Here is a 16,055-nt window from a genome sequence, read left to right as displayed (position 1 = left end):
CAGTTTTAAATAAACTGTGCCTAGTGGGCTTTGTGATCACTTTTTGCCACTCTGCTTCGATTTAAAATTAACAGAAAAATATCTCTGCTGAGGCCCTTCAAAAGTAAGATCTCTGCGGGTTTACTTTATAAAAAGATAAGGGTGGTACAATAAAGATATGAAAACTTTATTTCCCTTCTCAGAACGTCAATAAGTTAATGTGGAAAACACGCTCTTCTTGCCTCTGTCTGCCAAGGTGCTTCAGAGTATTATGTGCACAAGTTTGAGCAATTCCTGATCACACTCCCAGCACGCTCACCTTTCCTCTTACAGTTCCAAATTCTAGACTCTTCAGAAGTGCCTTAAGAGGGAAAGAGATGACTGAACACTTCAGTTCTTTTATGCAAGTGTATAAAAACTGGTCCTTCATTTTCTGAACCTAACCCAAGCCATCTATTTTCTCAAGTGCATAGAAAGAGGTTTTCTTAAGAGGTTAAGCTTAATTCATTTGATATGTGTTTCTATCATCTGCTCAGTATAGCTGATGATGGTTAGCATTTTTAAGAGCTATTTTTTATACCACCATGTAATAGAAATTAATACAGATGCAATTTTAAACTAATGTTAAAGAAATCAAAATTAAGAATGCAATTCCTTTTATTCTAAAGTTTTATTTTTATACTGAAACTTCGCTGACCTGCATGCATTCCAGCACTGTATGCTTACAACACCTTATTAGATAGCAGATTCAGATTTTTCTCCTTTTTAAAGACTGTTTGTCTGGACAAACTTAGAAAGCCAAAAATAAGTGTCACCAAGACTGGCAATATCTGCACCAGAAGAGCAACAACTTAAATGTCCTCAATCCAGCTGAATAGTTTCACTTAGGTGCTTTGCCAAGTAAAGTCCTGAAGTGTTCCCCTCCTGCAAAATGTTGCCTGAAATAGGCATGTTCTTTTTATCTTGAATTGTAGCTGGCTTAATCTATTTTTAACAACATATATTAATACATTTCAATTAATATAGTCTAGCAATACTGCTTACCTTGAGATGTCCCCCCAGTACCATTCTGCTTCCTGCAGAGAGAAGCTGGAATTGTCCTTTATTCCATTCGTATTGACTGGAGTCATTGGTTTGGGGGGTTTTGGAGGAAGAGCTGAAAATGAAAAACAGATTAACAAAAGGTAAATAGGAGAAGATAATCACTAAACCCTTAATGAAATCTGACAGTAAAAAAACGAGAGAAAATGTGCATCTTAATCTTGGCTTTCAAGCTCTCTCGAATCAAATGGAATTTGTAGTTTTGGAGGAATTCTGAAGTAAGCAGTTCCACTGTGATCCCAGATTTCCTAGTATCAAACTAAACACTTGCTGGATGGAGGAGAGAAGGAAGGAGCACGAGGAATCACGAGTTTTTGTTAAAAGGAAGACTGGCGCAGGCACAACTACAAGGGCAGGTGCCGCCTAAACCTCCAAACAAATGACAAAGGTGTATTGTGTTTGAAAGCCACAGCCTGGAGAGCACTGGGCACCACTGTGGAAAAACTCCAGTTGCTCAGGCATCACCAGTCCTTATGTCAACTCACAAGAGCAAACAGGTAAACTCTTCTTCAGAGGGAAAAACAATCGGCATATCCATCAAAGACCCAAAGTTCACGTTTCATACTAGGTTTGTCGTTTAGGCCCCTGCTTTGCAGGTGCTGAATGCTTCATCACAAACATTGCCACTGAAACTCAGCATTTTTTAGGCATTTCATGAGATTGTTTTAGAGAGGGACAGGTCACATTTGAATTCAGAGTAAGAAAGCAGCTACACGCATTGATTTGCTTCTAGCACGTTTTCAAGCCAGACCCTGAACATCTGTGCTCCCAGCCCTGTGCCCTCGCCATCAGATTACACAAGCATCAGCGAGCAGGCCTGACACACTGACAACAGCCATCTTTCAGATGCACACAATCCCAGTGTACAGGCAGAAATACAAATAAAGGGAGCAGAAAGAAGATTTTGATCTCTAGCTTCAGCATGGAATGGCTCAGTGCTGAGAGGTGTGCTACTTGGCACCATCCATCTGCTCACCTCCGAGCCACACCTCCCACATTAAAGAAGAGAAAACAGGCTTCCAACTGCAGTTCCAAACACCATTTCATGTTGGATATCCAACACAGTAACTTCACTGTTCTCAGACAAACCAGTAGATGCTTTAATTGAGCCAATCTAAACTAAACCTGAACCTTGACCCAGACGTTTGCACCCTGGGGTTGCTGACCAAACACCTGATTCAGATAGCAGCATTCATTCTGTGGGACTGAGCATTAAACCGTAGCATACAGGTTCTTTTTACGGGGTGAGCTGGGAACTCTCAGGTGTGCACACATCTAGTGAGGCAATAACACCTCTTGTTGTAAAAGGAAGGTGAAAACCTTTGGATTCAGTGAAGTAGCTTCCTGGTTAGGAAGCTTCGGTTATTCCTAGCTCAACTACTGCAGTTGTTTGTGTAGCACACAAGTGTTTGTACAAAGCACCATTAAGAGTAAGACATGGTTCTAACCCTACTTTGCTTGAAGGTCCCAGCCCCATCCAGGGTCATAGGAACATACATCCAGGCTAAGCCTGTAGAGTCAATTGTATTCACTGTGCTGTTCCACCTCCCCCATTGGAAGTTCCTGAATTAGAGAATGTCTTCAGGTCCTCCCTCCTCCCCACCTCACATCTGGGATAGCAGAGTCTCAGCAGTTCTGAGTCTCATCAGTGTCTGCACAAGGCAGTTAATCCAATTTCAGAAAACCCGTAGATGTTCTGATCTACTTGAGAATCTTTTGTAGATTCTGAGCCATCAACAGGCATGTGAAGATTCACCTAAAAACCATACAACAATGCAGAGAGTTCTTAACAAATTGTACCAGCACCAGCAATTATTTCACTGGGTCTTTCAAATTAAGGCTTGGACATACCAAAACCTTCAAGGTATTTTACAGTGTAAAAGCCTGTTTTACGCTGGTAATAGGAGCTTTCCAGAAGAGGCTTTCAAGTATTCTCTACAGTACTTGAATACTTCTCTAGCCCTCCTTGTAAGATTAAGTCTTGCTCCTTTATATACTGTGGAATTATTTAGCAGCTTTGTTAGGCCTCACTCCAAAGCACAGGGCATAGAAAAGCAAACTAACAAAGAGTAGAAAGGTAAGGAACAGGAGTTTGGACACAGAGCACTAGACATTACACCAAGTGTCCCTACTACAGGTGAGAGTTTCTCCTTCCCTCTAGTAGGCAGGTACCAGTTCCCACTATCAGGGGGATATCTGCAGAACTTCACCCTGCATGAGAAAACTGGAAGGAAATTCTTTCAGGGAGAAGAATAAGGCTTGGACCGTTTCCTGTAAAACCTGACTCATGGAAGCCAGTCCTTTACACAATAGACTTTTGAAAAATGCTTTTTAATAGCTTGCACATTTCAAAAATACAAAACTATTTGCAAGGGTGGATCCTGTTTCCAGAGAGCTATGTATCTGATTCTTTACTTTCAACACTTAGAGGTCTTTGAGATTTCCCCCTGTACTGGATACAGAACCAGGTCCCTGCTATTGCTTTACCCTGTAGACCAACATGCCCATCCATTTCAGCATTTCATGGCTACCATCTCAGCCCATGTACTGCAGTCTGCACAAATGGAGAACTGACACAAAGGTAGTTTAAACCTCACAGCCCAGACCCTGGGTGACACGAGGGGAATATTCTGTAACAGCATGGCAAGTCTACTGCAACAGAACAGCATCACTGCACTGCTGCTCTCATAACACTGGCCCAATGGGTTGTTGAAAGAGGCATCCTGAAATAGTTTTTACTAGTACCTAGACAGTACTAACAACCCTGCTAGGAGAAATCTTGTGATGTTTCTAGGAGAAGCTACAGAGAGCTTCAAAGAGTCCACAGATTTTGATTTAAATTCAAAATAATCCAGTTTTATATACTTTACTAGATGAACATTAGAGAGCTAAAATCCTAGAGTAAAGTAAAATAAGGCTGGCTTGAAGTCAACAGAAATGCTTTCAAGAGCAGCCGTGTTTCTTTCCATGTCACTGAGCCCAATTCTGATCTAGCCACAGGCACAATCTTACTTTATCTCAAAACAAGCTCTGATTAAAGTGAACGATCCTGATGGTTTCTTGCCTCCCTTCTTCCTGGGAGAGAACGAACATTGATCACAAGTGATTAACAGCACAACGGATCTATCCGTTCTAATAAAGAACTTGCTGTTAGCAGCAGATGCACAAGCATCCTTCCCCTGCCATGTCCCTAAGACAGTTTTAGAGCATGGATCTTTCCAAATCCCCAAAGGTGACAGCTCAGCTGGACCCTTCCACTCCTGTACAAGCACATTCCAAGGATCAGGTTCAGCCCTCAGTGACCGCCTGGCACGCAGCAGTGAGAACAGACTGTCTCTCCCTCACGCATTTATGGGCATATCTGGTTTTAATTTCTTTAGCAACTCTAGTTCTCTCTTCCTAGCTCAAGCTAGGCTGCCTGGGGAAGCTAAATCCCAATCCCAGCTCGGTGTCACTTAGGAGGGGGAAATAAAAAGGAGCTGGTGATGGAGTGGAGGCAATGGCAGCCAATGTGGTCGGGGCGCGGGATCGGATGTTGCTGACGTCAGGAACCGAGGGCTGCTCCGGCAGGTACCTTCAGCTGAGCTGCTCCGCCGAGCGGCCGCGCAGGTCCGTGCAGAGGGAAAAGTACTGATCAGGCTCTGCCCAGGGAGTTTTGTGGTGCTTTCTTGACTGCGTAGAACTCTTCTTTTGAAAAGGCAGCTCGAGATATAACTGACTTGATTCCCTGAAATTCAAACCACCTCCAACACCAAGACAACTAAGAAAGCTGGCAAGGGTCTGAAGTTTAGCGCCGCTGTATTTCTTTTAGAGTCTCTCGTAAAAAGTCGTAGGCTACATTAAACCCGAATTTAACTTCGGCGAAGTAGACCGTGACTTCCATGAGATACACACTTTCCCCAGTTGGGTTTTGAATAAAAAATTTTACAAGTTTACATGATATAAGAGCCACTGAGCCCTACGTGTGAGGGATTTCAATGGCACTAATTCAGGAATGAAAAAAGAAGAATGACTTGGGTTTCCATGTGCTACATCCCACACAGCATCCAGTCAAGAAGCCTGTTTCTTCTCTGGCTGCAGTATTTGTGTACGAAATCAACCTGCCAGTTAATTAAACTGTGATTTTCAGTTTTAAGGCAGATGTCACTTAGCCTAAGAATGACTCCACAACTTATTTCTTCCAGTATCTTTCAAGAGCTGCAGGCCAGATACTTAAAGGCATAGCAAGTTTAAATGCAGCATTAACTCTACCTTACTGTTAAAAATAATCACAACTACCAAGTACTCTGATAAAGTCAATTTTAAGTCCCTCAGCACTTCAACGAGCTTGTTTACTAGCCTTCTTTCTGATGCACTCAATCTACTCTCCCTCCACATTGTGACAAGCAGAAAACAGATTAGAGGATTTCCAAGACACTTACTCAGCTTCAAAAAGGTTGATGTACAGTAGATACCCTGCAAACTGTAATATAAAGCTCTACAGAGTGTCATTACTATGGAAACATGCAAGTTATCTGTGGTTAGGCCAGCTAACATTTTAGTGACACAGTCCTTGAGGAGAGAAGGGTTCTCCCTTCGGAGATATAGATGAAGGCTTGGAATGAAAATGTAGGCTAGCTTTTTTGAAAAGAAAAAATCTCTCCAAATTTAATTGCTCTCTGTAGTCTTACTCAGTTTCTCAAACACTCTTCTCAACTTCTCTAACACTTCTCAGGCAAAGCTTCAAAATCTTTCCCTCCCTAAGGAGTCCTATACTTGTCCCTGCTGCACGAGAAGCCCTCAAAGACAGCTGAGAATAAAAGCATGTACTGAACAAAGGTGCTTTTTGCACGCCATTTCCATGAAAGTGCTCCATGTGTGCCCACTAGAGCAGTGAAGCACCGTGCTCTTGGAGAGGTTTTCCAGCTGACGATGAGGAGGGTCGCGCGCACCTGCTGACAGCAGCTCATTCCCCACCACTGGTAGGTAAATTATCTTGGCAGCTCCACACCTCAGCTCCTCAGTTCTCTTGCCAAGACCCCTCGAAGAAGAGCATTGAGTGCCAGTGCCCTTCGAGGCTGCCCTTCCTCAAAGGGCAGCTCGTGTGCGCAGAGAGCTCCGCCGGGGCCGGAGGAGGAAGCCGCTCCATCGCGTTACCGCTGGCCACAGAACCCCCGGCACGCTCACATTCTCGCTCTCCTCCCCCAAAACAGGCGACATGCCAAAGAGTAAGACATATTCAAAGAATCGAGGTCTTTCAATATCTCATTACAGAAAACAGCAGACAAGTTGGCAGAGAGCCAGACAGGCTTCCAATGAAAACACTCCCATTATAGCTTTGCTTGTGTTTCTGTGAACTTTCATAAAAAACAACACCTTTAAGAAATATTTCAGTTTTGATTAATTGGCTTTTTTGATAAAGATCTGTTTTGTTTGAAAACTCCCCAGCTATCCAGCCCTCTCCCACACCTCCCAGTCACTGTTTCACCTCCTAAAGCCTGCCAGGCTTCTGCTGCACTCTGTTCCCCACAAGCATCCACAGCTACTGCACAGGTTAAAAAATTATCTGCTATGGGACACCTGCACAGTGGTGGACAACAACAGTGTGTGAAGAGGATGGTTCAAATTCAGCATTCTTTTGGGCATTTCAAAAGCATCCCCTCACTACTTGGCAAGTCCTGTTACTTCATGGGCAGAGATGGAAGAAATAAATGGAAGATGCTCACAGTCAGATAAATGACATGGGGATCTTTGACTTCTGTACTATAACACAGCTCCTTCTCTTCATTCCAGCCTTTGCATGAAGTTGCAAAGCCAAGAAACTTCAGCTTCCCAATTATTTTCACTGCCTAATGAGAAATGGTTTTCCTTCCAACCCAGACCACAGTGTAACAGCTGCAGAGCTACAGCAGTGTCAGAGGTTCCATGATGAACAGGGTTGAGGTGACTGTCCCAAAATTAACACGAGGAGGATAAAAAGGATAAGCCCTCTTTTACCTACCAGGCATAATTAGCACACTGCTAATAAACTGGATAGCTTTTAGAACTTTTGACATGTTTCATCACTCAAAGGTTGTCACTACTCAGCATCACATGCCCAGCTCCCTGCAGCAAAGAGTAGCTTTATCATGTAGACAGTAGGTCCAGGCTTTTACCAACTCTGGATGAAAGTCCATGACAGACATTTTATTGCCATGAAAATGACAAACTCTATAAAAACACTGTACTTTACAGTATCCAACGTCAGGCCTAGAAGACTGTACAATAAAAGTAAATATAAAGTGCAAGGAGCCAGTAGATTCTCTTTTTTGCTTACTAAAGCAGCTCCTCATCTGCCTTCACAGAAGAAATATCACAGCATGTTTTCTACCACTCCACAGGCACAGTCTTCAAACTCCTACTAAAAAGTGCTCTTTCGTCAATACATGGGAATAGATTTTTGGATAAGAGCAAGCAAAAACCCCCAAAAATTCAGAATAAGCAGAGAATTACAGTGATCAAGAAGTAAGAACTGGCTTTTCACTGTGAGAGAGACAGAATGAAGTCAGGACTGAGCAGTGACACACTATGGCTAAGAGACATACCAAAGCACAAAGAAAAAGCTATTTTAAATCAAAACTAATTTTAAATGATAGATAATTTAAATAAAAACAGCTCAGGGCTTTTTCCCCCCCCAGATATTTCAAAGACTAACCATCCATCCAGATGTCAGGTACAAACCTCATAGGAGAACCAATTCATAGAAATAATTGGTGCTACTGAGAAGTTTGCTGCATAAGAGGCTACTTAAAAATAATAATAATACAGCTGCAAATACATATGATTCTTGCTGCTCTAAGCAGCATTTTATTTCAGCTTACCACTAGCTCCAATCTTTCAGAGCAGCATGTAAAATTGTTCCTCATACAGTACCTGTCCTTGTGCTATGTGAAACCCTCCTCTAGGTGCCAAAGTACAAATATTTCAACACCACCTAAATTACTAGCAGTAAGCCATCTAAATCAAGATCAAAAGGTGCATTTTTAAATCAACGCTCCAGAAGAAATGTGAAGGTGGAAGAGTATTCAGAGGAACTCTGTTGCGCATTTTGTCACGCCTCATCTTTAAGAACGGAGATGTCAAAGGAAGCTCCGCCGAGGCTGAAGTCCCAACCCGCGTGTTCCAGTGCCTGCAGGAGAAGGGGAGATTTGGAGCAGACATGGAGTAGTCAAGCCTGGCTGCTGCTCATGCTCACATCTCAAGGTGTAACACGAGAGGATTCAATCTCCTTACTCAGTACACGGTGATCTTCAAAGTATTTTAATGAAATCCATTTCACAGCAGGAACTTGACTTCTTCCTCTGTCCAAGGACTTATCAGTGAGTACTGACAGTCTCGGAAATTCCACTGCAATGTACAAATTCAGGTTGTAGCAGACAACAGAACTTACATACACAACACTGCCAATGAACTCCTCATCCATCTCACCTCTAAAACCTTTCCCTGGGGCAAGTGTTGGAGTGCAAGCCCTACTGCCCACATTGAAAAAAACCCACACTCCAACAGTGGGCCACGTTCCCTCATTACAGCAATTTTTCTAGAACTCCATTGCAGCAGCTCTGGTTTCAGGGGTTTTGTTTGGGTTTTTTTGAGGGGAAGGATGCAAGAATTCCTCCAAAAGAAAAGATGAGTGGGTGCAGCAGCAGATTTGAGGGACAACAGAGATTGAAAATTAGGATAAGGCTAGAGAAGGTAAAAAACTGAAAAAATGGCTCCAGTGGATTTTCTTCTTTCAAGGGTTAGAGGAGGAAAGCAATAGAGAGTAAGGAGTAGCTAATAAAAAGAAACAGGAGGTTTATGTTTGGAAAGAGAAAACTGACCTGAAGTACAAGAATCCCAAAGTGACACAACCAAAAGTCAAGTTATTCTGTAGTGAGGGAACAAACAACATTAAGGGGATAAGGAATAGATTGGTATTTTTTTAATTCTTCCAAACCCTCAAATTTTTGTGCCAAGAAACATGATGGGTTTCAAGCCTTTTCTAGATAACCACGTGTCAGCTTCAGGGATATCTGATTTTAGAAGTAACATTCCTACGGACTGTCACTAAAATAACATTTTTCCAGTTCACAAAAACTGGTAGAGTCTGGGCGAATGCTGGAAGCAGTCACAGGCCGAAGCAGTTGAAGTATTTCATCTCCTTTTTCAAAATGCTCCGGATGGAAGGTATCCATCTTAAGTGTGCTGCTGGACTCAAAGCCAGAGAAGAACCTGGATCCTGTTCAGCCACAGGAAAGCTTCAGAGCACATTGTGCTTCTGCATCAGGATTCACCAGGCAGCTGGTCAGTGTCCAGCAGGGCAGCTGGAGTCCTTTCTGGAAAGGGCTACAAGAGGCAGCGCTTGCACTTGGCCTTTTTTGAACTGTATGAATCCTTATAAAACTCCCTGTATACAGACACTTCTCTTCAGAACTAGAAGAACTTAAGGTACTGAAATATATTCACTGAAACATTGCAAAATCTTTGACTATTGAGTGGAGGACAATGAAAATATCTTCTAAAGAAGTTACATCCAGTCACACTGTTTGGGGACCCGGCACCAGCTCATATGCTGTAGTTCAGATTATGTGGAGAAGTGAATTCTTGCTTACTTAGCTATTGTGCAGACTTTAACCTGTCAGAAGAAATGAGATAAAAAAGCAGAAGAAAAAAAGACAATCTGACTCATTTCCATAGGGGTACTTAGTGCATGAGCAGAGATTGTTCTTTAAGCATTACTCAGCAACCTACTTTACAAAAATGAGTTTCCAAAAAATCCAGCTAGAACACACCTATTGCTTTAATGGGGCCAAAGTTTTACAGCAACCTGTTTCAACACAGTTAACAGTCTTTTTGACAATAATAAAGCCTAAGCTTTAAAACACACAGAGCATGCTGATAAAAGTATTCTTTATGCTTCTCTCTTTCTCTGCCCAAAAGGTGACTCACTAAACAACTAAATGAGGTGATGTAAGGCACCCAACTGCTTTCAGTCCTGGGCGCAGATGTGTATGACCAGCTATGCCTCTGTTTTCCCAAGCTGTAGAGCAAAGATAAGCCCGAATAGCTTCAGTCTGGAATAAGATACCACGCAGGCAGTGGCAAAGACAGAAGTCAACTCTGCTGCTTGGGAAAGCAATAGTCTCCAGAGGAAACTCCGGGAACAGTTTTCTCCTTTTAAAGGGGTGAGATATAAAGAACACCATGATTAGCTCCTGTCAGGTACAGGTATCATGCAAGACACACAAGTGTTGGGAACAAAAACTGCAGAAACAACATTTGCTGCAAGTTTTGCCTTCAAACATGTGTCGAAGAGCTTGGTTTCTTCTCAGAATGTTCCCTCATGTTTCAGTTTGCATAAGCCTACAGCTTTACAGAACACAGAACTGAACAACTCCCTTCAGCAAGCTTTCCCTCCCTAACTATTTCTACATCATGTGAAAGCCTACTGATAAACACAAAAGTCGGCCTTTTAAAGCAGGCTCTCTCATCTCAAGCAAAACATCATTTCACTTTATATTAATGATGCTATTTTTTGTGTTCATGTATTTAATTGAAAGCTGATGAGTGATATTCTTTAACAGTTAGAGCCATCAAAATGAAAACGAAATGCAAGGAATGCAAAAGCAAGCCTGAAATGCAATCAGAAATAAAAAAATGGTTACAGCAGTCATTAAGTGAAAAGGCCAGTAGAGAAAACTAGGCATAAAAAGAAGAGAATATAAGCATTTCACATCACTGTCCTCATAGAAGCTGAGACTCCAATCAAACTAGGATTTTCTAGAATGTGCAGAATACAAGTGACTGAGCCTAATTTACTCCCTCCTTTACCCCAAACCAGCCTGCACAAACTTCCCATCTGTAATAAGGCATCTCTCAACCCTAAACATCTCCTTTCTTTGAAATGTGATTTTCAGCAAGACCTAAATTAGCAAAAAAAGACAGTTGCAGCTACAGTGCTGCTGTCTTGATTACATGCACTAGTAGAACTAGCTTTTTTTTTTTTTCCTCTTTAAGATGTGCAAGAGCAGAACTTTTCTTTGATAAGCTTCTGGAGTCAGCTCAGATAAGCTGAAGGACAATACTGACAGTGCTATTAAAATTTGCATCTGTTCTCCCACTGGAAAACTAGTCAGGCATAGACACGCAGCGTTCACCTACATCTGGCTACTGTGTACCACACACCCTAATTGAGAAGCCACATTCAGTTTCCACTGTAACATTGATAATGATACAGCACGCCTGGTATCCCAGTAAACACTGCCCTGGAGCTCGGAACCCTGTGTTTTCCAAATTACAATTATAGTATCGCTCCCCCTAAAATAAGGGTTGTCAAATTATATATGAGAAGAAAATAGAAACTACAATGAATAAATACAGTTTTTCTCTTGAATACTCATCTCGCTCATACACTGGCAGTGCTGCTTTTACAAAGTAGACTAAACCAAGCAGTCTATAGATTATTGTTGCCCCCCCCGCCTTAATTATCAAAAGATTTTGTAGCAACAGCATTGTTACAGCCAGTCTCAGCACATCGGGCATGGAAAAGCAGTATTCTTGAAAAAGACAGCTGGATCAAGTTATAAACATAGTTGGTCATATTTGGGTCTAATGGGTTCCAAAAAGGCAACTTTCCTATGGCTTTAGGTCAAACAGTTATTGTACTATTTAGTCATAGACAGACAGAGCCCATTCTGCATTAGGAAGCCTACTTTAAACTTGTGGTTTTCTTCATAATCCACACAAATGAAACTAACCTCTAATTTGTAGTTGAGCCAAATATCTTTACTGACATCTGTATCAGAAATCCCAGTGGAGCACTCTTACTGATTTTCATCCAACTGTGACAAAATGTATTCAGTGATTACACATTTTATCATCAACACAACTGATAATATATCCCAGATCTACAGAGGGAAAGACATTACTTAGTCCTACTGATTAGAAGTGAGACAATACATAGGTAGTGGTGCTTGAGGTCCTCCAGTAACTTTTGCAGTCAATTTGACATACTCTGTTCAAAAACTTAACTTCCGGCAGTAACAACCTTTTGCAGACCTGAAATAAAAACTAAATTCAATCCAATAACCTATTTTCTTGTCTGTTCAGACAGCAAGACCCACGGGAAGGACAAACATGTGAACGAACCCCCAACAGACAGTTTCCTAATGCCAGAACCCAGCACATGATGCTGCTATGGCCATAATACTCTAACTTCATCCATCATTAGAAAGTTGAGGAGCTGTGTTAGCTCTATGCAACTGATGGTTCCAGCTGTGTCTTTAGATACTGAACATTATTTGTTGCATGTAGTATTATTTGCCACAGAGAGGTCCTACCTTATATGCCAGTGATGAATGTATAAATGCAAAATAAAATGAAAGCAGAAGGAAAAACCATTAGGTAACAGGAGTCACCCTGCTGGTTTTCACCACTGTGGCTCCAGTGTTAGTTGTACTGCTTTAAATTTTGCTTCGTAAAGCTGGCAGAGGTGAATCCCTAGTTCCACCACTCTGTTTGGGAAAACTGTCCCACTCCCGCGTTTAGGACGGATTAAAGGCTATCAGAAAGCTTGCAATCCTTTGTTGCCCTGGCCCTGCCTCTGCTAGAGTCGGGGAAAACTCGTGTGTGAGAGGCATTACTGTTATTTTTGAACTTTCAAGTGAGCCCTTCCAGCAGAGAGGCTTCAGGACCTGCTCCGAACATCCATTTACACCTACAGCCCTGAACAGCAAACACGAGCACACTGATAAGCTGGTGCAGGTGCACTGAGGCCTGACAGAAGCTCCGGCTGCGCTGCAGGCTGCCTGCCATCACCAGATTTCATTTCTGCATTATTATTGGGCAGCGCTAAGGTGGGTATTAAGAGAGCCTGCCAAGATAAATTAAAGGTCTACTGGCCCTTAACAAGAAACAGTATCCCCACCCTTGCCTCGGAGGTTACGGGTGACACCGCGCGTTACGTTCACCTTGCTTTTGTCTTCTGCCTGAAGTTTAGACGCAGTAAAATGTAATCACGAGCAGTCATGCGTGATCCCAGACACTTGGCTCCCGGAATCCGCCAGTGCCCGGTGCTGCGGCATAAAGCCCAACCGAGAGGGATCTCTCCGAAGGCAAGTTCTGGGAACAAAAGAGCTGTGCTGCACATCGCCGGTTCGTGCGCTGCTGAGGGAACATCTCGCCGCCGCTCAGCTGCTCCGGAGCTCCGGCCGCCGCGCCGGGGAATGTTGCACCGAAAACCTCCACAAAATTTTTGTTGGAAGCGGGCCAAATGGAGCTGTGGTTGTTACCGGGTGCAAGCGCAGCGACTTTATCCCGAGGCATGCCGAATGTTTAAGCCTTCCAAATAAATTCCTCCACACTCCCCCTTAGGGATGACCTATCATCCCAGAGCAGAAAATGCCTTCCCACCCCACCTCTGGACAGGGGAAAAAGCAGAGCTCCTCTGCCACACTCTCCCTCCCTCCCTCCCTCCCCCTGCAATTTAAAAGTTGTAGTTCTAGGAAATCAGGACATACACATGGGGATTATCCCCTGCATCATTTCCAGCTCTGGCTCTTCCAGTTTAAAAATATGAAAGATAAAGTTACTGAACACTCCAGGGATCAGCCTGTAACATTAAGTCCTTTTGCTAACTGGTGTTTGGACTGTGCAGAGCCTTGATCCCTGACAAGAGGGCTTCAATGATGGACATACTGACATTATTAATGATAGGAGAGCTGCTTCTTAATGTAAACTTTGTAAGGCTTCCTAAGAATTTTGCATGGCCAAATTCCTGCAGAAACACTGGAAAGTTGTTTTCTGACCAGTTCAGTTAGGCCAGCCCTTTTTAGCAGCCTCTTTGCACTAAACCATTCAAGGGGCTTTATGTTTTTTTAATAAAAACCCCACACCAATTGCTTTAAGTCACCTACAATGGGACTTAGGTATTTGTTCACTTGATACAAGCACATACAAATACTAACCTCAGAATCAAAAGCATTTGCGGGAAAGATATCCTTTGAAATTCACAGAAGAAAACAGATTTGACTGAACTTTAGGCTTTCAGGAGCAACATCTAAAAATAGGTAGTGTCAGCCATGCAAGAATTTAATGAGTAGTGGCCAGTATTGTGTTTCTGAGAGATCTGCCCAATTTTCAAAGCGTCAGAGTTACCAGAGGAAGCAAGTCCTTGAGATCCAAAAATCTCAGGATGATCACCTCCTCCTCTTTTTAATTAAAGTACCACATACCTCCAGAGAGCAAAATATAGCTCACTGTGCTGAAACAAAGAGACTAAACCACACTTGCAGATACACGCCACGATTCAGGCACAGGTTGAAAAGAACGTTTTGAAAGTACATACCCCACAGAAGACACCACTTAGAAGTACTTATTTGCTATCAATTCCTCTGCAGGCTAAGATTTTTGGTGCATATTTTACTGTACCTTCTGGCTGTACAGATCAGAGACCTGAGAAGATAAAGGCCCTTCAATTACCTTACTGCTTTCAGCCTGTTTGACTCTCACAGGTACAGATACAGTTTCACCAGTACCCATTTATGCTTACTTTAATTCCTTACCAAAGAAAGACTCGCCCTCTCCTCCTCCTCCTCATAAGCCTTCCCTCACTCTTCAGACACAAAAGAAACTTTCTGTCCCATCTACAAACTTCAGGCAAACGAGGGACAATGCATTTCCCCATTTTCAGCACTGGCAATCCATGGGGGTGGGGGAGTGTGTGCGTGGGGAAAAGTTGCATCAAACCCTTTTGAACAAGGTTATTAAGTGTTATCAAAGTAACAGTGCCTCCAGGGATGGATGGCAGCCTGTTCCCAAGCGTTATCCCCCCCAGCACCAAAACCCAGCGACAACACACACCTCATCTGTCAATGCTGGAAGAGAGCTGGGGAGAAAAGGGTCTCGGAGACTGTAAAAGCGATTAAACTGGAACTGAATGGAGGTGGGTAAATCACCACCATCAAAGTGTTACAGGCACATAAAGGCACACAGGTGAAGAGGATAATAAAAGCGCTCCTCTAGGAGCGAATACATCCGAAATATACGCTTTTCAATAAAGGCTTTAAAAAAAGGAGACTCGGGAGAGGGGCTGCGAGCAGCTCTCCTCCTCCTGCCTCCTTCCATCTCCCCAAAGGCACCATAAATCGCTGTTATCCTCCCACCTCCCCCCCAAAAAAGAAAAACCCCAGTATCAAAATACTTTTGCCCAGGAGACAGCGAGCTCAAGTCCCTGGAAAGTTTACGCAAAGTTAAACTACAGATATTAATTTCCCCCCCCTTCCCCCTCTCCTTTTATTTCAAAAGGAAAGAGTGTGCAGGAGGAGGGAGGGCAGGGATGGACGGCAGCACCCAGGCTTCGGCTCCCTACCTGGAGGGTCCATCTCAATGTAAAATATCAGCTCAGTGGAATAGGGCATCATCACTTCCCTCCAGTCCGTGTCATCGCGGTCCATATCCCACACCGTGTTGTACATCGCGACAGCCAAGTCCCGGCAGGGTTGGGAATAGGAGGTTGGGCAGCTCGGCTTTTAACGGAGTGGGGAGGGGAAAAAAAAAAAAACCAAGCAGGATCCACCTCGCTCTAAAATAACACTTTTAGCAAAGAGAAAATAAAAAAAATATTGAAAATCGCAAAATTAAACTTAATTTTAAAAAAAAAGCCTCCACGCAAGTCACCTCAGCAGCTGCCCTGCAGGAACTAAGATAGGTAGTTATATATATAATATATATATAGAGAGAGTGCTTCTTTTTGTTTAAAAAGACACCTTTCCACAGAAAAGCCACTTTCCTGAATTCTCTCTAAAAAATAAAATTAAAAAAAATCGTGTTTTTAAAACACGGGCAAAACGAGGCGCCCCACAGAAAAGCGCGGGGGGTGGCGATGGTGGGAAGCAGCGGATAAAAAGGGGGGCGATTTCAGTCTCTGGATGAATCCTCTCCGCCGGCGGAGGACGAGAAAGGAGGCGGCGGCGGCAGGC

The 16,055-nt window shown here is 43.0% G+C and overlaps 1 protein-coding gene across 3 annotated transcripts in view; it reads right to left on the bottom strand.

Annotated features, from left to right (window-relative positions):
- Positions 1 to 16,055, bottom strand: part of LOC113967478 (phosphatidylinositol 3-kinase regulatory subunit gamma) — an 82,425-nt gene that overhangs the window by 16,389 nt on the left and 49,981 nt on the right. For 2 of the 3 annotated variants that reach the window (XM_027683083.1, XM_027683082.1), the window contains exon 8: positions 1,024 to 1,135. In XM_027683083.1, coding sequence (XP_027538884.1) covers positions 1,024 to 1,135 — 112 coding nt within the window. Of the gene's footprint in view, positions 1 to 1,023; positions 1,136 to 15,445; positions 16,045 to 16,055 lie in introns of those variants that run through there. The other variant, XM_027683084.1, reaches the window with a different exon arrangement.

Source organism: Neopelma chrysocephalum, unplaced genomic scaffold (genome assembly GCF_003984885.1).
Source record: "Neopelma chrysocephalum unplaced genomic scaffold, ASM398488v2 Primary Assembly neopelma1_64, whole genome shotgun sequence".
NCBI classification, from domain to species: Eukaryota; Metazoa; Chordata; class Aves; order Passeriformes; family Pipridae; genus Neopelma; species Neopelma chrysocephalum.
Note: the sequence above shows the minus strand (reverse complement) of the source record. Positions and strands in the feature narration are given on the sequence as shown.